This window comes from Melospiza georgiana, chromosome 24 (assembly GCF_028018845.1).
Source record: "Melospiza georgiana isolate bMelGeo1 chromosome 24, bMelGeo1.pri, whole genome shotgun sequence".
Taxonomy (NCBI): domain Eukaryota; kingdom Metazoa; phylum Chordata; class Aves; order Passeriformes; family Passerellidae; genus Melospiza; species Melospiza georgiana.
Window position 1 is genome coordinate 3,753,792 of NC_080453.1, and position 26,061 is coordinate 3,779,852.

At 57.7% G+C, this 26,061-nt stretch overlaps 2 protein-coding genes across 8 annotated transcripts in view; both read right to left on the reverse strand.

Moving 5' to 3' along the window:
• Window positions 1-16,714, reverse strand: part of SDC3 (syndecan 3) — a 54,992-nt gene extending 38,278 nt beyond the window's left edge. Inside the window, exon 1 of the mRNA XM_058040151.1 lies at window positions 16,599-16,714. Within this exon, the coding sequence (XP_057896134.1) occupies window positions 16,599-16,688 (90 nt within the window). The 5' untranslated portion in view covers window positions 16,689-16,714. The remainder of the gene's footprint in view (window positions 1-16,598) is intronic.
• A 5,921-nt stretch (window positions 16,715-22,635) lies between these two features.
• PUM1 (pumilio RNA binding family member 1) overlaps window positions 22,636-26,061 on the reverse strand; it is a 107,688-nt gene continuing 104,262 nt past the window's right edge. For all 7 annotated transcript variants that reach the window (XM_058040476.1, XM_058040471.1, XM_058040475.1 and 4 more), the window contains exon 22: window positions 22,636-24,488. In XM_058040476.1, the coding sequence (XP_057896459.1) occupies window positions 24,357-24,488 (132 nt within the window). In that variant the 3' untranslated portion in view covers window positions 22,636-24,356. The remainder of the gene's footprint in view (window positions 24,489-26,061) is intronic.

Below are 26,061 nucleotides of genomic sequence, written 5' to 3' on the forward strand. Positions count from 1 at the left end.
CCAGGACCTGTTCTGGTGCTGAGCCACAGCTCATGAACCCTACGAATGATTAATCAGGAATATTCCAGACTCTCACAGGCAGATTTGGATCAACACTGGCTCCCCCTCCCCACAGGCAGGACTCACAAGCAGGGAAAACCCCAAGCACCCTTTTCCCTGTGCTCCTGGTGTTTATTGGGATTATCCCACCCAGGGAGGTGCTTTTTGCCCCGGCAGCAGGACCCGGTGTTTGCCAGCTCCTGTGTGTCCAACAGGAAGGAGTTCCTGCCCACCTTCCTCGCCGTTGTCATGGAAATGCAAAGCGAGCTTGATTAAGATGCTGCCAAATCCAGAATTTCCAGCTGGAGCCCAGCCTGGAGGGGATGGGAGCAACCCAGGGCTGGGTTTGGGGGGAAGCCTTGGAGGGCCTGGGATGGACTGAGGAGCCTGGAAAAGCGCAGCTGGGAAAGGGATTTTCCATGAGGAATTAACCCCCCCACGCTCTGGGAAGCCGAGTGGGATGCACAGGATGGAGCCACCCATCCAGGAGAGGGGCGAAGGTGCCACGGGCAGGAATCCACGGGGAGCAGCCCCGCAGCTCCATCCCCCGAACATCCGCGGGGCCGGAGCGGGGACACGGCCGAGCCCGTCAGGAGCGGCCAGAAATAGCCCCGATTTCCATATGTAGGACGGGGCGGCCATGCCAACACAGCCACGACCTACTTTCCTCCCGCCCGGCGGGGCCCGGCGCTCCCCGCGGCTGCGGCGGCTCCGGGGCCGCCCCGGGATTCATCCCCAACCCCGGGGGATGCGCGGCTGTGGCCCCGGAGCCCGGAGCATCCCCAGGGATTCATCCCCAAACCCCGGACCTCGGGGCTCGGAGCATCCCCAGGGATTCATCCCCACCCCCCGGACCTCGGGGCTCGGAGCATCCCTGGGAATTCATCCCCACTCCCCGGACCCCGGGGCTCGGAGCGTCCCCGGGGATTCATTCTCATCCCGCGGCTCCCATCGGAGCCCTCAGCTCCTCCACAACGAGCCTCTCGCTCCGCAGGCGCGCCCTCCACGCTGTATTTTTAATTTTCTAAACCTTTTTGCAACGCTGAGCAGAGAGCCAGGAGCTTTTCAGGCGCCTCTGGGATGCTCCTGCCTTTCAGGGCTGCACAAACCCATGGGTTTCCGTGCGAACACGGCTTTTTCCATTCAGGGCAGAAAAAAAAAAGAGAAAATCCAGCCCTAATCCAGCATTGCTGGGAGCCTTCCCTCTCACGGGCAGCGTCCACCTGCGGGGCCGCACTGGGGACGGCACCGGGGAGCCCCCGAGGGGAGAAGTGTCAATATTTATTCCCCAACCTGTTGTTTCCCTCAGCAGATCTCCGGGCACGAAGGAGGTTCCTGCTCTTTCATTTTCACAGCCCCAGCCTGCTGTGGAAATGTCCCTTCCTGACACGTTTGCTGTCACCTGTCCCGATCTGCTCAACGCTCCCGGCCTTGCTGGGGAATTACAATTTATTGTTGGGGAGGGAAAAGCGAACCCAGCCCTGGCAGCTCCGGGATCCAGCCTGGGAACGGGTGAGGAACAAATAAATTGTGAGGGGATTTCGCTGCTCCTGAGGCCTCTGTTCCCAGAGCAGGTCAGGGCGGTGCCAGGCGGGTGAGAGCAGCACAGGAGGTGACACAGGAGGTGACAGGAGGGAGGGACACAAATGTCCTGCCCTGCCACAGAGGGGAAGAGGGAGGAGGAACTGGGGGGGTCCTGCTGGAGGGGTCAGGACAGTGCCCAGCATGGCAGCAGTGGGGAACAGGGACCAGAATGCCAACGGTGGGAATGTCAGATGGACCAGGATCCTGCCAGGGGAATGGGCACCAGGATCTCCACATGGGAATGGGCACCAGGATCTCCACATGGGAATGGGCACCAGGATCCTGCCATGGGAATGGGCACAAGGATCCCCACACGGGAATGGGCACCAGGATCCTGCCAGGGGAATGGGCACCAGGATCTCCACATGGGAATGGGCACCAGGATCTCCACGTGGGAATGGGCACCAGGATCTCCACATGGGAATGTCAGATGGACCAGGATCCTGCCAGGGGAATGGGCACCAAGATCCTGCCATGGGAATGGGCACCAGGATCTCCACGTGGGAATGGGCACAAGGATCCCCACACGGGAATGGGCACCAGGATCCTGCCATGGGAATGGGCACCAGGATCTCCATGTGGGAATGGGCACAAGGATCCCCACACGGGAATGGGCACCAGGATCCTGCCATGGGAATGGGCACCAGGATCTCCATGTGGGAATGGGCACCAGGATCCTTCCATGGGAATGGGCACCAGCCCAATGTACACCAGGATCCTGGCACAGGAATGGGCACCAGTATCTCTACATGGGAAGGTCAGATGGACCAGGATCCTGCCATGGGCACCAGGATCCCCTCATGAGAATGTCAGATGGATCAGGATCCTTCCAGAGCAATGGGCACCAGGACCTTGCCATGGGAATGGACACCAGGATCCTGCCAGGGGGTTGGGCATCAGGATCTCCATGTGGGAATGTCAGATGGACCAGGATTATACCATGGGAATGGGCACCAGGATCTCCACATGGGAATGGGCACCAGGATCCTTCCAGGGGAAAGGGCACTAGGATCCTGCCATGGGGAATGGGCACCAGGATCCTGCCAGGGGAATGGGTTCCAAAATCCCCTCAGAGGGACAGGCACCAGCATTTTCCTACAATGGCATGTCACAGGGTCCCCACGTGGGAACAGGTCCCAGCATTCCCAGGACAGGGCCAGCCACCAGAATTCCCACATGGGAATGGCTCCCAACCCCCCCCAGCCAGGCCTGGCCCCAGCCTCAGCAGTTCCAGCCCCACAACTCTTCCCACCCACAGCCCAGCAGAGCAGGAGGAGAATGAGAGCAGGGAGAGCTCCCTGCCAAGGCAATGTGAGCCCAGGGCACCAGGGCTCCCTGGCAGCCTCCAGCAGGAGAAGCTGCTCCTGGCAGCCCATCCTCAGCTGGCTCCTCCAGGCTCTGTGAGGAGCAGGGCACATCGTCCCCCTGCAGTGACCATCCCCCACCACACACCAGGTTTCCTCAAATTCTCCACTCCAAGAGCTGCAGGATCCACCTTGTGCGTGGAAAACCACCTCCAGCTCTGAAACCAGCAGGAAAATCTTAAAGATGGGACCATGGAAGCTCTCAGAGCCCAGGGGGTTAAGGGAGCACCCAGAGTTCTGGTTTCACACAGGGAAGATTTTTCCATGGTTCCACGGCTGGGTGACCCCACTGGGAAGGAGCATTGCTCCTTGTTATACACACACATTATAATATTGGCTTTTTGCAAATGTTAAAATGGATTTTATATGCATTGTGTTAAATAACTTTGCTATAAAGACACAGCTTTTATTTTGGTTGTTCATGAAGCTCAGTGCAATAGCTGCTATCAGTGTGCTGTGTTAAAATGCCTGCTGGGATGGGATAACACCCAATGCACACAGGATGAGCACACCTGGACACATCTGCCACCATCAGCACTCACCGGCTGAAGGCAGTGAGGGCCAGAGCCCAGAGCTGCAGGGGATGAGAATGGACTGAAACCACAGCCAAGGAACTCACAGGCTCTAAAAAGGACCTGAGGTGGGGCTGTGTAAAATAGTTCCTGGAAAATGTAAACTGCTTTATGGATTTGCATAAGGATCTATGAATATGCAACAGGCTGATGTCATTAAAAGGTATTTAGGGGCTATCCCCAAAGATAACTGTGTGCTCTTGGCTCAGTGCCACAATGCACCTGGCCCTAATAACCTTTGCTCTGTGGTCCTTGTCTCCTCTTGTCCTTTATTAAACTTTGCAAATTTTCACAGGAGAGTGAATGTGGTTTTCACATTCCCAAAGCAAACAGAGCCAATTCCTGAGCCCAAAACACCAACAAACACCAACTGACCCCTCATTTTCAAGTTCAACCAGGCTCACCCTCATTCCCACCAGCTCAGTTCTTCTCTTCCTTGCAAACTCTTCCCTACAGGTCAGCAGCACCAGGACAATGGGTCCCTGCAGGTCCCTGTGGCCATCACCCCCCAGCACCCTTTGGCTGCTTCTCCCAGCCCTGCTCTTCCTCCCTGGATTTCCCCTCCAGGAATTTTCTTTCCTTTTTTCCCCATCAGCTCTGAGCTGTGCCAGACAAGCCCCAGTTCCCAAAACCCTGGGGCAGGCAGAGCCCAAATCCACACCCAGCCCTGGACCCTGATCCTCCTCCTCACTCCAGAGCTCGCTCTGCTCCTCATTCAGCTTCTAACCTTTGCCAGAGAGCAAAAAACAATGAAAAATCACCAAAGCCCTGATTTTTATGCAGGGAAGTGCAAAGCTTGAGCAGGCAAGGGTGACCTTCCTGCCCTGCTGCCCTCTGGAGAAGCAGCGGGTTTTTCCTCTGGAAGATTCTGGGTCACACAAAGCAGCAGCAAAATTCCCCTGCTCCTCGGGGTTTGGCTGTTTTCCCTCACCTCCCACCCCATCCTCACCCTGGGTGAGGGAGCAGGACGGGATAAACCCCACTGAGGCACCGGGAAGTTCAGATTTGGTGTTTCCCTAATTAGGAGGCAGCAGAGGCGGGCAGGAAGCACCGACCCTGCTCCAAAACCTCGAAAGGAGAAGGAACCCAATTAACTTCTCACTGCCCTCTCAGCTGAGGTCAGAACTGAGCCTGGGACGTGTTTGGAGAGCCACAAGGTCGGGTCTGAGGGGGTTCAGAGCTTGTTCCATCCTCAGCTGGATTTGGGGAGCCCAATCCTGAGCTGTGACCCCAGCTGAGGACAGGGAACTGCTGGGGAAACACACGAGCCGTAGATGTGGAGTTTGGCTTTTTCTTTTTTTTTTTTTTTTCCCTCTTCTCTAATTGCTGCTGCTATTTTAACAGAGCCAGGCATTTCCTTGACGATTCACAAGGCCTATAAATGTTTGATGTCCCTTTCCCTCCACGCTCAGGCAGCAACTTCTGCTGGGCACTGGGGGGAGAAAGGCCCGGATTGGAGCTCCGCGATGGGGCAGCGGCTGCAGGGGGAGGATCCAGCCCCGGATCCACATGGAAAAGCTCCATCACACCTCTGTTCTCCTGTCCTCTCCTCCCCCCAGTTCCTAGAAGGAGATCCCACCGCCCAGCCTCCGTGCAATATGGCTTTGTGCTGCAGGAGCCTAAATATAGAGCCTAAACCCTCCGGGGGCTTTGCTGCGCTCCGAGGTATTTATAGCTGCAGGCAAACTCCGGCTGGAGCGTTGGGAGCAGCTGGAATTGCCTGAGGGTGGATACGGCCCTGCCCGCAGCAGGGATTTGGGGTTTTGGGGTGCCAGCCCTGCCTGGATCAGCCCCGATCCTGCTGCACCCCGACTGAGGCAGGAACGTGTGGGAATCCCACCCGTGCCAGGGGCTGGGGGCACATTTGGGGTTTTAATTCCGAACCCAGAGCAAAGAGGATGAGGCTGAGAGGTTCAGGGCCAGCCCAGCTGCTGCTCTGTGGCTCCTCACAAAAATCCAGGCACTCGTTGCTCCAAAAGCATTTTCTGGGAATGGGGAATTCACCCCTTGGAGCATCCAAAGGGGAGCAGGAGGGATGAAACGGCCCCTTCCTGCCAGCCCTCAGTGTCCAGCCCAGCTCCTCTCCCATCCCTGCTCCTCACACCCTGATCTGACCCAGCCCACCGGGAAAACTGGGCTGGAGGGATGGCATGGCATGGCATAGCATGGCATGGCATGGCATGGAGAAGGACAGAGAGGCCCAGGAGCACTCCAACAACACAACAGCCACTCCTCCACCCAGGGGTGGGTGCAGGGATGGGAAGGGGCTGGGAGCCAGCTCTGCATCCCAATCCCACTCCCCTTCCTGCCCTGGAACCCCTGGCAGCAGCAGCAGCCTTGGAATGTTTTCATCCAGGAGTTCCAGCTCTGGGATCACAGAGTCAGCCCTGGCCAGAGGTGGTGAGAGCACTCAGGAACGTTGGAGTGGGATCAGCAGGAAAATCAGCAGGAAAATCCCTCAGTCGGGTTCCTGGGACTCTGCTGCCTCTAGGATAGTCCCAGGCAGACCCTCAGCCTCATCCCAGGCTGGTGGGACCAGCAGCCAAAAAGCTCCTTGGGGAAAAAAAAATCCCCAAATCCTCAGAGAAATGAAGGATTTTTACCAAATCTTGGTCAGAACCTGCACAGAAGAGCCCACAGGAATGCTCCTCCCAGATCCCTTCCCAGCACAATCCCAGGGGCTGCAGGGCTGGAAGCAGCTCCCTGAGCAGGCAGCCCCAAAAAGTCCCAGTTCAGCCCCAAAAGGTCCCAGTTCAGCCCCAAAAAGTCCCAGTTTGACCCCAAAAAGTCCCAGTTCAGCCCCAAAAAGTCCCAGTTTGACCCCAAAAAGTCCCAGTTCAACCCCAAAAAGTCCCAGTTCAACCCCAAAAATCCCAGTTTGACCCCAAAAAGTCCCAGTTCCACCCCAAAAGTCCCAGTTCAGCCCCAAAAAGTCCCAGTTCGGCCACAAAAAGTCCCAGTTCAACCCCAAAAAGTCCCAGTTCAGCCCCAAAAAGTCCCAGTTCAACCCCAAAAAGTCCCAGTTCAGCCCCAAAAGATCCCAGTTCAACCCCAAAAAGTCCCAGTTCAGCCCCAAAAAGTTCCAGTTCAGCCCCAAAAGGTCCCAGTTCAGCCCCAAAAGATCCCAGTTCAACCCCAAACTCCTGTGGTGGGTGGGAGAGAGCACCTGGAGCTGCTGCTCCGTGCAGCCCCATCCACGGCCAGGATTTCCCAGGAATTCCCATCTCCTCTTGGCTCAGGGGGTCCCTATGGACACAGGGACAATGCCCCTCCCTGCCCACCCAGCTGTGCCACCCTCAGTGGATTCCCTCTCTCCTTCCTCCTCCTCCTGGCTGCTGAAGAGCCCTTGCCGTGGAAAATAAAGGGATTCAGGATGTTCCAAATCCAGGATCTGCTCCCATCCCGGCACCCCAGCCACAGATCCCACCAGCACCTTCCCAGTGCACCCCTGGGCATCGCCCTGGTGGCTTTAGGGACATCAGTGGGACACTTGGGGACACCCTGCCAGGGCCTGGCCATGCAGAGGTGGAGGAGGATTAATTAATCCCAATTATTAGAAGTAATTAATCCAAATGAAAGGCAGGAGGGCAAAGGGGAGAACCAGCTGAGCCAGCCCAATTCCAGCACTGGGAACACCCCAAAATCCAGGTGGTCCTGCCCAGCCCTGGGCCCCCAACACTGCAGGAACTGTCCCAGGGCCAGAGGGCAGTCCTGGATCCAAGATCACAGGGGGATCCCAGGATCCAGGGCCATCCTCCAGTCCCAGGATCCAGGGGAGCCCATCCCAGCTCCCACTCACACCAGTCCATTACTGGGAAATGAGGAAAACAAACCCAAGGAATTCGGTGGCTCTGGGATTTCAGACCCCGAGTGTTCCAGTGGAACGGGATTCCCAAATCCTACAGGAGCCTGGAGGGGTGAAGAAGCTCCTTGGGCACTAAACCCCATCCCAGTTCATCCCAGTTCCCTGCCCCCAAGTTCTGATGGACCCTCAATGTCCCGATCAGTGCTCTCTCTCTGATTAACACCAGGGTAATTAACACCTGTCGGCACAGAGGGCACTGACCTGCTGCCACTGGGGGATAATTAGACTTTAATTAGTGCTCATCAGAGCCCCCACACACAGCCCGGGCTGGGGGCACCGAGCTGGGCAGGAAATGGGATTGGAATAATCCTGGATTATTTCTGGAGGAGGAGCAGGAGGTGACAAAGGCAGCGGTGGCACCAAAGCCCAAAATCACCCCAAAATCACCCCAAATTCACCCCAAAAGGGAACTTCACCTTCAGCTGCCTCCAGGGGTGCCTAAAATCCCCCATTCCATCCCCTAATCGCTGGCAGCTCCGGGATTTCCCACTGTGCTGGATCCGGGGCTTTGGAGCAGCCCAGGCCAGCCCAGGTCCTGTCCCAGCCCCAGGACATCCCCACACCTCCCTCACCTGGCACTGCAGCTGGGGGAGAGGGGAAAGGAAAACCTGGTGTATGCCATTCCCCAAAAACCCTCCAAAATGTGGGAAAAAATTATATTATCCCATTTTTCCTGCTTGATTTTCATTGGGTGCATGGAGAAGCCCTGCAGGGACACAAGGGCTGTTCCCAGCACCTGGAAAAGTTGTGAGGAGCCCAAACTTGCCTTGAGAAAGCTGGGAATGGTGGGTTAACACCAAGTTTGGGGAAGCAAAGCTCCCTGCGTGCTCCCAGAGCTGCTGTCTCTGCAGGGACACAAACACAACAATTTTCTGTTCCATTCCAGCTTAACTTGCAGAAATGAGAAATAAATAAGATTTTTTTCTCTCTTAAATGCCCGCTTTGGCCCCAAACTCCCACTCCCCTGCCCCAAACCACAGCCCTGCGTTGGATTTTTGACATTTGCTGCCCGAGTTTCCCTCCCAACCCTCCCGAAGGCTCAGCCAGGCCCCCCCTTCCCTCAGCAGCTCCTGAACCGGCTCCATTCCCCTCCTCCTCCTCCTCCAGAAAACATCATTTTTTTGGCAAACAAAGTGTTTTGCCAACAAGTTGTGCTCCATGCTGCCTGGGAGATGAGGCTTTTCCCAGTTTTCCCAGCTTTTCCCAGTTTTCCCTGGCTCTAGCCTCCTCCTCCTCACTCCAGGTCCCCATTTGGGGCTGCAGCCAGGGGGGATTTGCACCCAGGCTCCCCCACATTGAGGTTTTGCCTCCTTTTTTTTCCTAAAATAATCCAAATTTCTCGCCCAGCCGGGGCAGCAGCAGCAGCCCTGAGGTTGCTGCTGTTATTTTTATCTCCAAAGAAAGAGTTTGAGCCGTGGCCAAGCTGCGCTGAGCGGGGAGGGAGAGGCTTTTGTGTGGCCACAGAGATGAAAACACAGCCGGGCTCGTGGGCAGGGCAGAGGGAACGTCCCAGCACATCCCAGTCCATCTGAGTATGTCCCAGCTCATCCCAGCACATCCCAGCATGTCCCAGCACATCCCAGCACATCCCAGTCCATCTGAGTATGTCCCAGCTCATCCCAGAACATCCCAGTCCATCCCAGCTCATCCCAGCACATCCCAGTCCATCTGAGAATGTCCCAGCTCATCCCAGCACATCCCAGTCCATTCCAGCATGTCCCAGTCCATCCCAGCATGTCCCAGCACATCCCAGTCCATCCCAGCATGTCCCAGTCCATCCCAATTCATCCCAGCACATCCCAGTCCATTCCAGCATGTCCCAGCTCATCCCAGAACATCCCAGTCCATCCCAGCACATCCCAATCCATCCCCATACACCCCAACCTGTCCTAGCACATCCCAGTCCATCCCAGTCCATCCCAGCACATCCCAGCACGTCCCAGTCCAGCCAAATACATCCCAACCTGCCCCAGTCCATCCCAGTACATCCCAGTCTGTCCCAGTCCAGCCTGGAGGGAGCTGGGAGCTGCCCTGGGATGCTGAGGTGGAAAAGGAGGTTTGGGTCCCCCCAGATTGGTGCTGTCCCCTCAGCAGAGCCACACTCGGGTTCAATGCTGGCTCAACCAGCTCAGAATTAACTTTTTTTTTTAGTCAATTTAAATAAAAATCCTTAAAAGAACCGGCTCTAAAAATGCTTTCGCCTCCCCACAGCCACATCCCGTTCCTTCCTGACCACAGAAAGCTCCAGAACAGAGTTCGGGGGGCAGGTGCTGCCCCCAGGAGCCTCCTCAGCCTGGATCCGGCCACGTCCCTCCCTCCCGGCTGGAATTCCCGTCCTGGAGCTGCTCACGGAGAGCTCTGCACGAGAGCTGGGCTTAAATGTCAAATTAATTAATGGGAGAGAGGGAGGAGCGGCCGCGCAAAGCTCCGGGCTCCGGGGGAGGGGAGGGACCGCTGGACCCTGCCTGGGGCTGGGAGGGAAACTGGGAACGGCACAGGACGGGGAAACTGGGAATGGCACAAAACTCAGGGGTGGGAAACTGGGAATGGCCCAAAATACGAGCTGGGATTGACACAAAACGGGGGAAACTGGGAATGGCACAAAACTCAGGGGTGGGAAACTGGGAATGGCTCAAAATAGGGGTGGGAAAACTGGGAATGGCTCAAAATAGGGGTGGGAAACTGGGAATGGCACAAAATATGTGTGGGGAAAATGGGATTGGCACAAAACACAGATGGAAACTGGGAATGGCACAAAATATGAGCTGGGATTGGCACAAAACGGGGGAAACTGGGGATGGCCCAAAATATGGGTGGGAAACTGGGAATGGCTCAAAACATGAGCTGGGATTGGCACAAAACTCAGGTGAAAAACTGGGAATGGCAAAAACACGTGTGGGAAAGATGGGGATGGTACAAAACACAGGGAGGCAAACTGGGAATGGCACAAAGCACCAGCTGGGATTGGCACAAAACTCGTGTGGAAAACTGGGAATGGCACAAAACTCAGGGGTGGGAAACTGGGAATGGCTCGAAAGAGAGGTGTGAAAACTGGGAATGGCACAGAACAAGGGGGGAAACTGGAAATGGCTCAAAACATGGGTAGGAAACTGGGAATGGCACAAAATATGTGTGGGGAAAATGGGAATGGCACAAAACACAGATGGAAACTGGGAATGGCTCAAAATATGAGCTGGGATTGGCACAAAACGGGGGAAACTGGGAATGGCTCAAAATATGGGTGGGGAAAATGGGGATGGCTCAAAATAGGGGTGGGAAAACTGGGAATGGCTCAAAATAGGGGTGGGAAACTGGGAATGGCTCAAAATGGGGGTGGGAAACTGGGAATGGCTCAAAACATGAGCTGGAATTGGCACAAAACTCAGGTGAAAAACTGGGAATGGCAAAAACACGTGTGGGAAAGATGGGGATGGTACAAAACACAGGGAGGCAAACTGGGAATGGCACGAAGCACCAGCTGGGATTGGCACAAAACTCGGGTGGAAAACTGGGAATGGCACAAAACTCAGGGGTGGGAAACTGGGAATGGCTCGAAAGACGGGTGTGAAAACTGGGAATGGCCCAAAATACGAGCTGGGATTGGCACAAAACGGGGGAAACTGGGGATGGCTCAAAATATGGGTGGGAAACTGGGAATGGCTCAAAATAGGGGTGGGAAAACTGGGAAGCGCTCAAAATATGGGTGGGAAACTGGGAATGGCTCAAAATATGGGTGGGGAAAATGGGAATGGCTCAAAATAGGGGTGGGAAACTGGGAATGGCTCAAAACATGAGCTGGAATTGGCAGAAAACTCAGGTGAAAAACTGGGAATGGCAAAAACACGTGTGGGAAAGATGGGGATGGTACAAAACACAGGGAGGCAAACTGGGAATGGCACAAAGCACCAGCTGGGATTGGCACAAAACTCAGGTGGAAAACTGGGAATGGCACAGAACAAGGAGGGAAACTGGAAGTGGCTCAAAACATGGGCAGGAAACTGGGAATGGCACAAAATATATGTGGGGAAAATGGGAATGGCACAAAACACAGATGGAAACCTGGGAATGGCACAAACCATGGGTGGCAAAGCTGGGAATGGTACAAAATACACATGAGAAACATGGGAATGGCACAAAATATGAGTGGAAAAGCTCTGAATGGCACAAAACTCAGGTGGCAAACTGGGAATGGTACAAAACACGAGGAGGAAACTGGAAATGACATAAAACAAGGGTGGAAAACTGGGAATGGCACAAAACAGGTGGAAAATTTGGGATGGCATAAAACACGGGTGGGAAACTGGGAATGGTTCAAAACACATGCTGGGACTGGCACAAAACTCGAGGTGGGAAAGCTGAGAATGGCACAAACCATGAGTGGAAAAGCTTGGAATGGCACAAAACTCAGGTGGAAAATTGGGAATGGCACAAAACACATGTGGGAAATGGGGATTGGCACAAAACGGGGGTGGAAAAGCTGGGAATGGTACGAACCACGGGTGGAAAACTGGGAATGGAACAAAACAAGAGGGGAAATTTGGGAATGGCACAAAATAGAGGGAAATTTGGGAACGGCCCAGAGCACGGGGAAGGCTCCACTCCTCCCTCCAGAGCCGGGCGGTGGCTCCGGAGCCCGGCAGGGACCAGCGGGGCCCAGGTGACACCGGGCAGGGCCGCGGCCCCTTCCTGAGGAGAAACCCTTCTCCAGCAGCTCCAAGGGAGCCTCGGGCCGGCTGGGGAGGATGAGGAGGGGAGCTAGGATGCAGGGAGCACATCCTTGCACTCCCAGGAGAGCCCAGCCACATTCGCAGGGCTCCAAATCCCCGCTCCCCATCTCCCGAGCCCAGAGAGCACCGGGGCTGAGCCTCCAGGGGCAGAACAGCGGCAAAACCCAGAACGGGGTGGGAGGCGAGGCTGGGACCGGCCCCAGCTCTGGGAGAGCCGGGAGGGGGCGGGACACGGGCACAGAATGCACTGGAGCCGGGAGACGGGCACAGAGCCCTCCGGAGCCAGGACACGGGCACTGAACCCTCCGGGGCCGGGACATGGGCACTGAGCCCACCGGGGCCGGGACACGGGCACTGAACCCTCCGGGGCCGGGACACGGGCACAGAGCCCACCGGAGCCGGGACATGGGCACAGAGCCCACCGGAGCCAGGACACGGGCACAGAACGCACCGGGGCCGGGACACAGGCACAGAACGCACCGGGGCCGGGACATGGGAACAGAACCCTCCGGAGCCGGGACACGGGCACAGAACCCACCGGGGCCGGGACACGGGCACAGAACCCACCGGGGCCGGGACACGGGCACAGAACCCACCGGGGCCGGGACACGGGCACTGAGCCCACCGGGGCCGGGACACGGGCACAGAACCCTCCGGGGCCGGGACACGGGCACTGAGCCCACCGGAGCCGGGACACGGGCACTGAGCCCACCGGAGCCGGGACATGGGCACAGAGCCCACCGGAGCCAGGACACGGGCACAGATCCCTCCAGGGCCGGGACACGGGAACAGAACCCACCGGGGCCGGGACACGGGCACAGAACCCACCGGGGCCGGGACATGGGAACAGAACCCACCGGGGCCGGGACACGGGCACAGAACCCTCCGGAGCCGGGACACGGGCACTGAGCCCACCGGGGCCCATCAGAGGCTCCGAGGGCTCGGGAAGGGAGCAGTGCCCGGCTCCCAGAGCCCCGCCGGGCCCGGCAGGGTTTGGTACCCGGCTCACGTCCCCGGAGCGGCATTCCCCAGCCCCCGCTGCCGTCTCCCGGGGCTGCCGCACATCTCCCGAGGGAAAGGAGCCCTGGGGACAGCCGGGGACGGCACTGCCACTGGTCCCAGGCCGGGGCAGGAGGTGACAGTGGCCAGAGGACGCTGCACCCCTTGGGGACCCATTCCTTTATTTATTGATACATTTTTTTCCTCGGTTTCTCCGTGAAAGAGGAAGGAGCTGGGGCTGAGCACGGCTGGATTGGGAGAGCTGGGCTGACCCTACAAAGGGGGCTGGGCTGGACCCTGTGTGAATCCAGCTCACACCAGGGAGCTCCAACCCATCCCTGGGGCCAGGGTGAGCCCTGTAAACCCGTGACACCAAACCCCAGAGCAGCCCCAGAGACCCTTCCCCATGGCCCTGAGGCAAGGCTGCAAACCAGGGAGCTGCTGAGGCCAAAGCACAGAAATCGTCACAGGAATGAGGGTGTCCCGTGACTCCCCAGCTCTGGTGGGACCCGGAGCTGTGGGACCTGAACCCCCCCAGATCCCTGCGGGGCAGGGGGTGCTTCACCCCAAAACCCTGCAGGGCTTCTCTGGGGCTGTGTCCCTCATTATCCCTCCGGACTGAGCCAAGGGAGGACTCAGGGGTGGCAGGGAGCAAGGGAGGCCCTTCCACAGGGAAAAACAAACCTGGAGTAAATCCAGAGCATCCCCACCATCTCCTGCACAGGAAGCCAGGACCTGGCCGGCCCCAGAGCCACCCCTGCAATGCTCCAGGGACCTGGCAAAGGTTAGGGGCAATCAAAACTCTCGGTAATTAAAGGTGATGAGTTGATCCCTAAGCCGGGCTCCGACAGCAGCCAGAGCCACAACAAAGCATCCAGATCCCACCTTGGGCACCTCAGAGCCAGGGGGGCACTCAGGGCTGGCTGCACCCCCCCTGCATGGAGGGGAGCCTCTCCTGGGGATCTGGGGTGTCCCACAGGGGCTGAGCCCGTCCCTGCCCCAGGAATGGCTGATGCAGGAGCCTGGGTGTCCCTTGTCCCCTCTCCCCATGGTCCATATCCAGCTCCAAAGGGATGAGGCAGGACCAGGGAGGAGCCTTGGGAAATCACAGCCAAACCCAAACCCGTCCACGGCATTGTTGGGAAAACCTCTCTGCCGGCGATGGGACCCACCAGGAGGAGCAGCCCCTGTCCCTGCTCTCCCACGCTGGCACGTAAAGGGTTACAGGGACTGATCCCAAGGGGATCCATCCCAGCTTCCACAAAGGCCGGGCCGGGAAGGGTCACGGACTGCTGGAGATCAAAGGGAGGCATCGAGTCCCGGGAGGTGTCACAGCCGTGCCCTGTCCCTGTCCCTGATCCCCCGGGACGGGCACAGGGCCCCGGAGCTCACGGACGCGGTGCCTGTGGGGCTGGGCTCGCTCATCGCGGCTCCTCCGGGCAGCCAGGATCGCTCCGGGAGCTGCCCCAGGGAGAGATTCCCTGGCAGGGCCCAGGATCCGGCACTGGGGGAGCAGGAATCCCCGAATCCATCCGATCCCACCGTGAGGGATGTGCCGGAGCTGGGCCAAGCCCCCGCTTCCCTCCCGGTGGCCCAGGGGAGGAGCTGAGCGTGTCCAAGGAGAACGAAGGACTGAAGAGGGAAGAGAGGGGGAGAGGAGAGGCCTCGATCCCATCCAGGCGGAGGCAGCAGCTCCTCCAGCCCTGGGAGCATCCCACATGCCATCACCTCCAGCCCGGCACCGAATAGCCCCACAGCCTCCCCTAAAAGGCCAAATGCCCCCGGTAACGCCAACAGCCTCACCCAGTAACCAGCAACTCCCCAAAAGCAGAAGGGGAAAAGCTCATTTGGGGGGATGAGCACCCCAGAGCTGCCCTCACACCCTCAGGGGTGCTGGGACACCGGCACAGCCTCACTCACCACTCAGCACCCCGGGCACGGAGGGAGCTCCCGGCGGAGCAGAGCCTTCCCCGGATCCATGGCAGGGGGAACTTCGGATAAAGTGCCCTTGGATCCGTACAAATTCACCAGAGGCGTTGGAGGAGAGTCTCGGGTCTCCTCAGAGACGCCGAAGTTGTGTCTCTGCTCCGGAGGGGCAGCGCTGCTGCTGGGAGAGCCGGGAGAACGGCCCTGGGGCAGAAATGGGGGAGCCAGGCCGAGGCACCCCCAAAGCAGAGCCCCGAGAGGAGGGGGATGAGCTCCGGGCGGTTCAATGCAGCAGCCAGGCCCTGGGGCTTCTTCCCCTCTTCAGGAGAGGAGGATGAGGAGGAGGAGCAGCCTTCCTCTCCACCACCTTCTCCCGTTGCTCACGGGCTGGGAGGAAAAGCATCCTCGGGCTCCTTCCCGGAGAGCATCCCCAAAAAGCAGCGCCCCAATCCCCCGAAGTCCAACGCCGGGCTCGGGGCTGGGAGCAGGCGGGGCAGGGAGGTTCCCGTGGATCCCTCGGATCCGTGGATCCCAGGGGGAGCAGCAGCTTTGGAAGTGCCACCAGCACCCCCGGCTCCTTCTCCTCCGACCCCCGGAGGGGGAAGAGCGGGCGCTGCCTGCGGAGCCCGGGCTGCGTCTGCCGCCCCCCGCCGCACCGGGCTGGGGATGCCCGAGGGGAGGGGAGCGGAGGGGAAGGACGGGGGGGACAAGGTCCCGCTGCCCCCGAGCAGCAGCAGCAAGGGGGGTTCCTCCCTCTCCGCCCCTCGGGCTGGTTTTCAAGGCGTGTTTCGCTACGACCTTCAAACGGCGGCTGCCCGCAGCCCCCTCCCCGCGGCCGCCACCCTGCCCGGCACCGCCCGGGGGGTCGCAGGGGAGGGGACGGCCCCGGGGGCAGCGCCTGCAGGGCTCGGGGGGCTTTGCGGGCACCGAGGGGCGGCCACGGGGCCGGGTGCGGGGAGCGGAGCCCCTCGGGAGCTGGGGGACCGCGCCAGCCGGGTCCCGGTCCCCGGGAGTGCCGCCCTCCCGCCCGCTGCCGCTGCCAGACCCCGCACGGTGTCGGTGCCCTCCGGTACCGCTGCGGGCCCCACGTCCCCCGCCCGCTGTTGATCCACGCACGGTACCGAGGCCGGTTCCGGACCGGTGCCGGCTCGTGCACGGTACCCGTGCCACCGTACACACCCCCGTTCCACCGCACACACCCCCGGTACCGATCTACGCGCGATGCCGGGGCTGGTCCCACCCCCCTGCCCACGGCAGCTCATCCGCGGGGCCGGTGCCGCCCGCTGCCGGTCCCCGGTGCCGGTTCCCGCTGCCCCTCCCGGTGCCGGTGCCGGTCCCCGTTGACCCCTCCCGGTGCCGGTGCCGGTCCCCGCTGACCCCCGCCCTGCACCGGTCCTCGCCGCCCCCTCCCAGTGCCGGTGCCGATCCCTCCCCTCACCCCCCGCTCGGTGCCGGTCCCCGCCGCCCCCCAGGCGGTGCCGGTGTCCCCCGGCCGTGCCCCCGCCGGTGCCCCCGCACTCACCAGCGCGGCGCGGGCGCTGAGCAGCAGCAGCAGCAGCAGCGGGAGGCTCCGCAGCCCCCGGGGCGCCGGCGGCGGCACCTCCCCGGGCATCTTCCTGCCGCAAGGACGCTGCCGGCGGCGGCGGGAGGCGGCGGCGGGGGCGGGGAAGGGCCTTTGTTGCCGCCGCCCGCGGGAGGCGGGCGGTGGGTGCGGGCGCTGGGTGCGGGGCCGCCGCCGCCGCCGCGCCGCCCTCCCGGCCCCGCCGCGCCCCCCCCGCGCCGCCGCCGCCCCGCCCCGGCCCCGCACGGCCCCGCACGGCTCGGCCCGGGGACAGCGGGAGGGGACGGGGGAGGAGCCTGGGGGGGACCGAGGGGGGCTGGGGGGGATTGAAGGGTCCTGGGTGGGAGCTTGGGGGGACTTGGGACAGATGGGGGGGAGGAGGGGACCCGGACACATGGGAGGGGTCTGGGGCAGACTGGGGGACCCTGGGGTGGATGGGGGGACCTCGGGGGACAGATGGAGTGGGGGTCTGGGAAAATTGGGTGGGCCCTGGGGTGGATGGGGAGGAGTGTGGGGGACGTGTGGGGACAGGTTGGGGACCTGGGGATGGATGGGAGTGATCTGGTGTGGATGAAGGAGACCATGGGAAGATTTGGGGCAGACTGGGGGACCTTGGGAGGGGAGAACTGGGGGGCGTAAAAGGGGGGATTGGGGTGGATTAGGTGGCCATGGGTTAAATGGGGGGAGCCTGATGGGAAGGAGGCACCTGGGGCAGACCGGGGGGAGAGCAGGGACAGATGGGGAGGGATGTGGGGCAGGTGGAAGGGGCTGGGGCAGATGGGGTGCACTGAGATGGGTGAAGGAATGCACTGGGGCAAACTGGGGGCAGCCCAGGGTGTGAAGGGGGGGGGATCTGGGGCAGATCGGAGAGATCCAGGGGGAGGTGGGAGGGTCTGGGGGCAGCTGGAAAAACCCAGGATTAGATGGGGGAGCCCAAGATGGTGTTTGGGACACCCGGGGGGTACCCGGGGATGGATGGGAGGGAGAAACCTTCGGGCATTCCTGGAGTCACTCCGGGGCCAACAGCTGAACCAGCCTCAGTTTCCCTGCTCAGAGGCCGGGATGGCAGTGGGATCAGAGGGCGGGACCATGACGGTGACACCCCCACCCCTGCCGGGTGTCCCGGGAGTGGCTCTGCTCTGAATCTGGGGTTTGGTCCCCCCTGGGGGTAGTGAGGCTGCGGGTGAGCTGGGATGGGATGGGATGGGATGGGATGGGATGGGATGGGATGGGATGGGAATGAGCCACTTCCACACGTGGAATTCCTCCTTTCCTGTCAGAGGCCTACAAATATACTCAGACTCTCCTAAACCTCCTCATTTACCACCAAAATACAGCCCGGGAGAGGCTCGGAGGGGCAGGGGGATTACTGGGACAAAGGAGGGAAAAATCAACAAAATTCAACCAAAAATGGAGCTGAACCCCCTCAGGCTGGGAGGCCAGGGACTCGGCTCCCCACAAATCCCCCCAAGGATCCTCCCACTGCCCCGGGACTGGGAACCCAGGGAACACCCGGGGGGAGTGGGAAACATCGGGGGGCTCTGGGGGTGCCTGAGTGACTCCACTGGGTTTTAATTGTCCTGTAATTAGCAGAATACAAATTAATTTTTTTAAAGTGCATTTATAGAGGAGTGAGAAGTGGGAAGGTGGGGGCAAAACCCAGGGAGAGGTGGGGAGGGGTCCCTGGGGCAGGGGGTGAAAAGGGGACCCGAGGGCATCCCAGGGACACCGGGGGGGTCCCAGAGTGGGGGGATCGCCGGGACAGTGGGGTGGCCCCGGAGCAGGGGGGTCCCAGAGAGGGGTTCCGGGGGTGTCCCGGGGGCCAAAGGGGGTCCGGGGACAGGGGGCGGCTTTGGGGTGGGGGAGTCCTGGGGACACCGAGGGGGCTCAGGGACAGTGGGGACACCGAGCCTGGGGTGTCACAAGGCAGAGGGGTCCCAGGGACACAGGTGGGTGCCACGCAGGGGGGATCGTGGAGCAGGGGGCCACCGGTGCTGGGAGTCCCAGGGACGGGGGTCCTGGTGCCGGGGATGTCCCCACACGGGGCTGCTGTCCCCACACAGTGGGTCCCGGTGCCAGGGTGTCCCCAGGCAGGGCCGCTGTCCCCACACAGGGTCCCCAGGCAGGGAGGTGTCCCCACACAGAGGGTCCCGGTTCCGGGATGTGCTCAGGCAGGGCGGTTTCCCCAGGCAGGGCCGTTGTCCCCACACGGGCTCCGCTGTCCCCACACAGGGTCTGGTGCCGGGGGTGTCCCCACACGGGCTCCGCTGTCCCCACACGGGCTCCGCTGTCCCCACATGGGCTCAGGCCCCGCCCGGCCCGGGCCCGTTGCTGGGCCTGCACCGCCCCGCCGTGGCCGCCGCCACCCCTGCAGGGACTGGGCCAGGCCCGCAGGGTCCCCCGCGGGTCCCCAGCGAGAGGTGGAACCCCAGGGGTGGCTCCTGAAGGGTGGCGGGGCTTTGTGGGACCCCACAGGAGGAGCTGGGGGCGGGCGGGGGGCGCTGCCAGCGGGGCCTTGTCCCCCCGCGGCCGCGGCGACAGCGGGAGCTCCTGTCCCGTCATGTCCCTTCGAGTCTGGGCAGTGCGATGGGAAAGGGGGTGGCACAGGGGATCCCAGCTGAGGGGACAGATCCGGCTGAGGGGACAGGTCCTGGCTGAGGGGACAGGTCCAGCTGAGGGGACAGGTCCTGACTGAGGAGACAGATCCAGCTGAGGGGACAGGTCCGGCTGAGGGGAGAGGTCCGGCTGAGGGGACAGGTCCCGGCTGAGGGGACAGGTCCCGGTTGGTGTGACAGGTCTGGCTGAGGGGACAGGTCTAGCTGAGGGGACAGGTCCTGGCTGAGGGGACAGATCCAGCTGAGGGGACAGGTCCAGCTGAGGGGACAGGTCCCGGCTGAGGGGACAGATCCGGCTGAGGGGAGAGGTCCGGCTGAGGGGACAGGTCCCGGTTGGGGTGACAGGTCTGGCTGAGGGGACAGGTCCTGACTGAGGAGACAGATCCAGCTGAGGGGACAGGTCCAGCTGAGGGGACAAGTCCTGACTGAGGAGACAGATCCAGCTGAGGGGAGAGGTCCGGCTGAGGGGAAAGGTCCCGGCTGAGGGGAAAGGTCCTGGCTGAGGGGACAGGACCCGGTTGGGGTGACAGGTCTGGCTGAGGGGACAGGTCCCTTCACATCCCTTGTCCAGCCGCAGTCACCAGCCGTGCTCAGGAAGGACCGAGGCACGGCCAGCACGGAGCCCCCGTGTCCTTCCCGGCCGTGTCCCCCCTGTCCCCCGGCAGGGCCAGCAGCTCCAATCCCATTCCCCAGCTCCTCAGGGTGGGAGCGGTGCCAGGGCTGGCCCCGGACCCGCAGGAATCTGGGGAACAAACACAGAGCCTGGGCTCACACCCTTCCTCTGCAGCCTGAATGGAACACTCAGTGCTGAATTGAACATTAAAAACTAGATTTGTCTCCCTCGTTTTCACCGTGTTTATCTCCAAACCTGCGGCTGACTGAGCTCCACAGGCACCACCAGGTGAATGAGGTGGTGAAGAGCTCTAAAAAAGAGCTCTAAAACCCCAAAGTTCGAGTGCCTGTGGCCCTGGTGGCCAGGCTGGGGCACGGGGAGGCCTCAAACGCTGGGCAGAAACTGAGTGAAAACCCAAATCTGCTGAATTTAACAGCAAGGAGGTGGGAAAAGGTCAGTCCCAGTGTGGGGTCCCAGATCAATCCCAGTACAGGTTCCCAGATCGATCCCAGTGTGGGGAATCCAGATCAATCCCAGTACAGGATCCCAGATCAATCCCAGTGTAGGAACAGATAAATCCCAGGGTGGGAACAGATCAATCCTGCTGTGGGAAGAGATCGATCCCAGCGTGAGAACAGATTGATCCCAGTGTGGGGATCCCAGATCAATCTCAGTACAGGGTCCCAGATCAATCCCAGTATGGAGTCCCAGATCAATTCCAGTGTGGGAAGAGATCAATCCCAGTACAGGAACCCATATCAATCCCAGTGTGAGTCCCAGATCAATCCCAGAGTGGGGTCCCGGAGGTGCTGGCCCTGCTGAGAGGTGGGAATGGGACATGGGAAGAGTCTGGGCTTCAAACCCAGCCTTTCCACGTGCTAAGCCAAAATAAATAATTTCCTGTAAAATGGGCATTTTCTTGCCCTCCATCACTTGGCCACATATGACCCTGCCTCCACAAGTTCCCAGATTCGTCAGCATTCCCCAAATGTCCCTCTGGAAAAGGGATTTTAAATGCAGCAAAGGGCAGCAAAGGGATAGGGAAGGTCCTGGATGCTGCAAATGGGGGGAGCTGGTGGGAAGGAGAGGCTGATTTGGGGTTCTGTTCACACAGGGAAAGAAACGGGGAGCTGGATCTTCCTAAGTAAGGAATTGGGGGAATAAGGGAGACAAGGACATCATGGGGGCAGCAGGGGTGAGTGTGGGTAGAGCCATCAGCTCCATGGAGCAGCCTGGAGAAACACCAGGGAAAGAATTCCTGCCCAAGATCCCATCCAGCCCTGCCATTCCTCTGGCCCTGGCAGCCATTCCCTGGCTCCTGTCCCTCCATCCTTGTCCCCAGTCCCTCTGCAGCTCTCCTGGAGCCCCTTCAGGCCCTGCAAGGGCTCTGAGCTCTGCCTGGAGCCTTCTCCTCCCCAGGGCAGCACCCCCAGCTCTCCCAGCCTGGCTCCAGAGGGGCTCCAGCCCTGCAGCAGCTCCGGGGGCTCCTCTGGGCTCTCTCCAGCAGCTCCAGGTCCTTCATTTTGGGGGCTCCAGGGCTGAGGCAGCTCTGCAGGTGGGATCTCAGAAGAATCCCCCATCCCTGTGCTCCAGGGAGCCTGTTCAGGATGGGCTCCCAGTCCTGCACTTCAAAATCATCTCTGGGTGTTTTCTCCCTCCAAAAACACCAACTCAGCTCCCTCCTTCAGCACATCAGACTTGCAGACAGAAATAAAGCCATGAAAAATGTCCCTTTCCCCTGCTCTCCGTCCCAGCCCTCCAGCACAGCTCCAGCCCTTCCCTGTGTCCTGCTCCCACACTCACAATTCCATGAACAGCACAGCTCCAAGCTTTCACTGTGTCCTGCCACTGTATTGGAGCTGCAGTTCTGTGAACAGCACAGCCCCAGCTCTTCCCTGTGTCCTGGTCCCACAGGGAAGCTCCAAACTCCAATTCAACATTCCATGAAAAGCACAGCTCCAAGCCTTCACTGTGTGCTGCTCCTAGCCTTGGAGTGAAGCTCCAAACTCCAACATTCCATGAAAAACACAGCCCCAACTCTTCCCTGTGCCCCTGGATGGAGGCTCCAGTTTCATGAACAGCACAGCTCCAACCTTTCCCTGTATCCTGCTCCCACACAGAAGCTCTAAATTCCAATTTAACATTCCATGAACAGCTCTCCTCCAAGCCTTCCCTGTGTCCTGGTCCTGCAGCAAACCTCACACCTCCAAAATAACACTCCATGAAAAGCACAGCTCCAGCTCCTGCCCCTAGACTGAAGCTCCAAACTCCAACAAAACTGAACAAAAATTCCATGAAAAACAGAGCTCCAGCTCTTCCCTGTGTCTTGTCCCTGGACTGAGGCTCCAATTCCATGAACAGCCCAGTCCCAGCTCTTCCCTGTGTCCTGCTCCTGCCTTTGGAATGAAGCTCTAAACTCCAACATTCCATGAAAAGCAGAGCCCCAGATCTTGTATCCCGCTCCCACATGAAACTCCAAATTCCAGTTCAACATTGCATGAACAGCACAGCCCCAGCTCTTCCCTGTCTCCTGCCCCTGGATTTAGGCTCAAATTCCATGAAAAGCACAGCCCCAGCTCTTCCCTGTGTCCTGGCCCTGGATTGCAGCTGCAATTCCAGCACCAGCACAGCCCCAGCTCTTCCCTGTGTCCTGCTCCTGCTCCAAATTCCAATTTAACACTCCATGACAAGCAGAGCTCCAGCTCTTCCCCTTGTCCCCTTTGGATTGAGGCTCCAAACTTCCAAGAAACAATTCCATGAAACCCCGAGCCAGATTCCAAAGTTCTGTATTTTTCAAAATAAAGATCACACGTTGTTTAGAGACAATCTACACAAGAGTTACAAAAAATAGTCGCCCAGGCAGAAGCATACACAGGTTTGTTAATTATACACATATGGTTACAAGTGTGCTTGCAAAAAAGTTCATTGGAAATATACACAAGGCTCTGTAAATGTACACCGTGTAGTGTTACAATTCTATATTCAAACGAGGAAAATTGACAGTATGTTACATTCACTTACAAGTAGACAAAATGCAAAATACAGTTCATCTTCTGTACAAAAAAGGGGGAGGTGATTCACACTTTACAAGGTGAAAAGGGGCTCTGATTGTAAGGAAAACTAGGAGGGGGCTGTACTTTTGCACTTTTTGTTTCTTACTGTCACAAAAGAAGCAAAACATTACTTTGTAAGATTCAAAAAAACACTATTTGGAACTGAATCAGGTCTGTAGAACATTTAGAAAGGATCTCTACCGTCCAACTAGGTGACAAATAAAACCAAGCAGTTTATTTTTCTTCCTTTTTTGTTTTTAAACATTAACTAGGCTGTATAAAGAGAACATTTCCTTCAAAAGAAAAAATTTACTTCTGGTTGAAATTACAATTTACAATATACAACACTATATGCTACGACCATAAAAGGTGTGAATATACACTGAAATGCACAGGTTTTGCTAAATTCTTTTTTTTTCCTGTTTTCTTACCAAAAAACGGGTTTTATGTCGATTCAAACTTCTCCACATTTACATTACAGAGGTTTACAAATGTACAATTGTACAGTCAGAAGTATGTTCCACTACTAGGGTACATTATAGATACAGATCAGACATCAAAACAAGAAAATACTACAAATTTTTATATATGTAAAGTCTACACCAAGTATACACTATATATTTATAGAAGCAAGACCAAAGCCGAGTTGGATTTTTTTGTTTTTCCTCATGCTAAATAATCAAATTGCATCTCTCCAGGTGAACAGAGGAGTGGGCATAAAAAACCCCAAAAATCCTCCACTTTTAGATCATCTCTGGGTGTTTTCTCAAAATGCCAGCTAAGCTCCCTCCTTCAGCATATCAGTCACAAATAAAATAGAAATAAAGCCATTAAAAAGTCCCAAGACCGGAATTTTGGTGTCTTTGTTTAAAACCAAACTTTAGCAAGTTGAATTTTTCTCTTTTTAGTATTTCTACCAGTGGTGTCACTGAATTAAAATTCCAACTTCCTGCTGATTTTTGGGCTAAAAGGAGGAAAACAAACCCCAAAAAAAGGTATTTGCAAAAAAGGATGAATTAAAAACAGGGGTTTTTTCCTGTTTTGTTTGTTGTCTTCGAACCAACCACCCTGAAAGTCTCCACATTTGGAATATAGATACAACTAGTGAACAAAAATGTGGCCTTCCATGTACATCTGAGACCTATGTACAAGAATTCTATACACCAGTAAAACAGCAGGGCAATTAGTTAATTAAAAAAAATAATTAGTACATGTTATGCATAATAAAATTAAAGAAATTTACAAAGGCTTCTCTTTTTTTTTTTTTTTGTGATTTTTTTGTTCTGCTTTTCTTTTTTTTTTTTTTTTTTTTTTTTTTTTGTGGGTTTTGTTTGTTTGTGTTTTTTTTTAGCAACCGTGGCGGGTGGTGTGGGTGGGTTCTGGGCTGGATTCCTGGTGGATTCCTGGGATCCTGGAGTGCCTCTGGAGCAGCCCCTGCTCAGATGATGCCGTTGGGGGGGCCACAGATGGGCCCCAAATCCACCCCATTTTTCATGTAGTATTTCTCCAGCTTGGCCAGGATGTGCTTGCCGTAGGTGTACTTGCGCAGCGTGGCGATGTGGGGCCGGATCTGGGAAAAACAGCAAAAAAAAAAAGGGATTTAATACAGAAATAATGCCATTAAAAATGTCCCTTCCTCTGTTATCTGTCCCAGCCCTCCAGCACAGCTCCAGCCCTTCCCAGTGTCCTGCTCCCACAGTGAAGCTCCAAATTCCAATTCAACATTCCGTGAACAGCACAGCTTCAAGTCTTCCCTGTGCCCTGGTCCCACAGTGAAGCTCCAAACTCCATAACATTCCATGAGAAGCACAGCTCCAATCCTTCCCTGTGTCCTGTTCCCATGGAAGCTCCAAACTCAAAGTCAACATTCCATAAACAGCACAGCTCCAAGCCTTCCCCATGCCCTGGTCCCACACTGAAGCTCCAAATTCCAACTAAATATTCCATGAAAAGCAGAGCCCCAGCCCTTCCCCGTGTCCTGTCTCTGGATTGCAGCTCCAATTCCATAAAAGCACAGTTCCAACTCTTCCCTCTGTCCTCCTCCCACATGGAAGCTGCAAATTCCAATTCAATGTTCCATGAAGAGCTCTCCTCCAAAGCCTTCCCTGTCTCCTGGTCCCACACTGAAGTTCCAAACTCCAACATAACATTCCATGAAAAGCACAGCCCCAGCTCTTCCCCATGTCCTGCTCCAAAATGGAAGCTCCAAATTCCAATTCAATGTTCCATGAACAACACAGCCCCGTCTCTTCCCTGTGTCCTGGCCTTGGACTGAGGCTCCAATTCCATGACCAGCACAGCTCCAACCCTTCCCTGTGTCCTGCTCCAAATTCCAATTTAACATCCCATGAACTGATGTCCTCCAACCCTTCCCTGTGTCCTGGTCCCACAGTGAAGCTCCAAACTCCAATTCAGCGTTCCATGAACAGCACAGCCCCAGCTCTTCCCCATGTCCTGCCCCTCTCAGGATTTAGGAACCTGAGTGGGGTCACACCCATCCCCTGGGTCAAACCAACTCCCCCAGACCCCAGAGGTCTTGGCTGGCACTGATGCCTCAGGTTTAGATTTTCTATTTTTCAGATTCTGCTTTGGTGTGTGGGTCTGGGCTTCACATTGTGGGATGATGAGCAGGGAGACAAAACAATTCCTGCTCCAGCTGGGCACCAAGGACAAATGATCCAAATCTCAGCCCAGGAGCACAAACACTGTGGGCTGGAGAGAGAAAAACAAGCAGGGTGGGACTGCCTGGGCTAAAGCTGGAATGGGACAATGAACTGCAAGATGCAAATGGAGCAGAACTGATCACAGTGACAGAGCCCGTGCCTGGTCGTGCATTTTGGGACCATTTTGGTTCACCTTGGCAGCCCTGGCTGGGCTCTGGTGCTGCCCAAGGTGGATCCATTGAGGAGATGCTTTCCATAAATCCCTGCTTTATTCTTTAGCTCAGTCTGGTCTCTGTTCTAGGGCAGCCTCCACAAAGCATCAGCATCACACAATTCTGGAATCCAGGCCATGTTCCCCAATTCCCAGTGGGACTCTGCACAAGGCAGACACTGGGGATTTGGATTAAATGGATTCCCACTGCCTGGGAAGGGTCAGGTGGGATATTGGGAAAGAATGGCTGTGACCTCTGGAATTCCAGC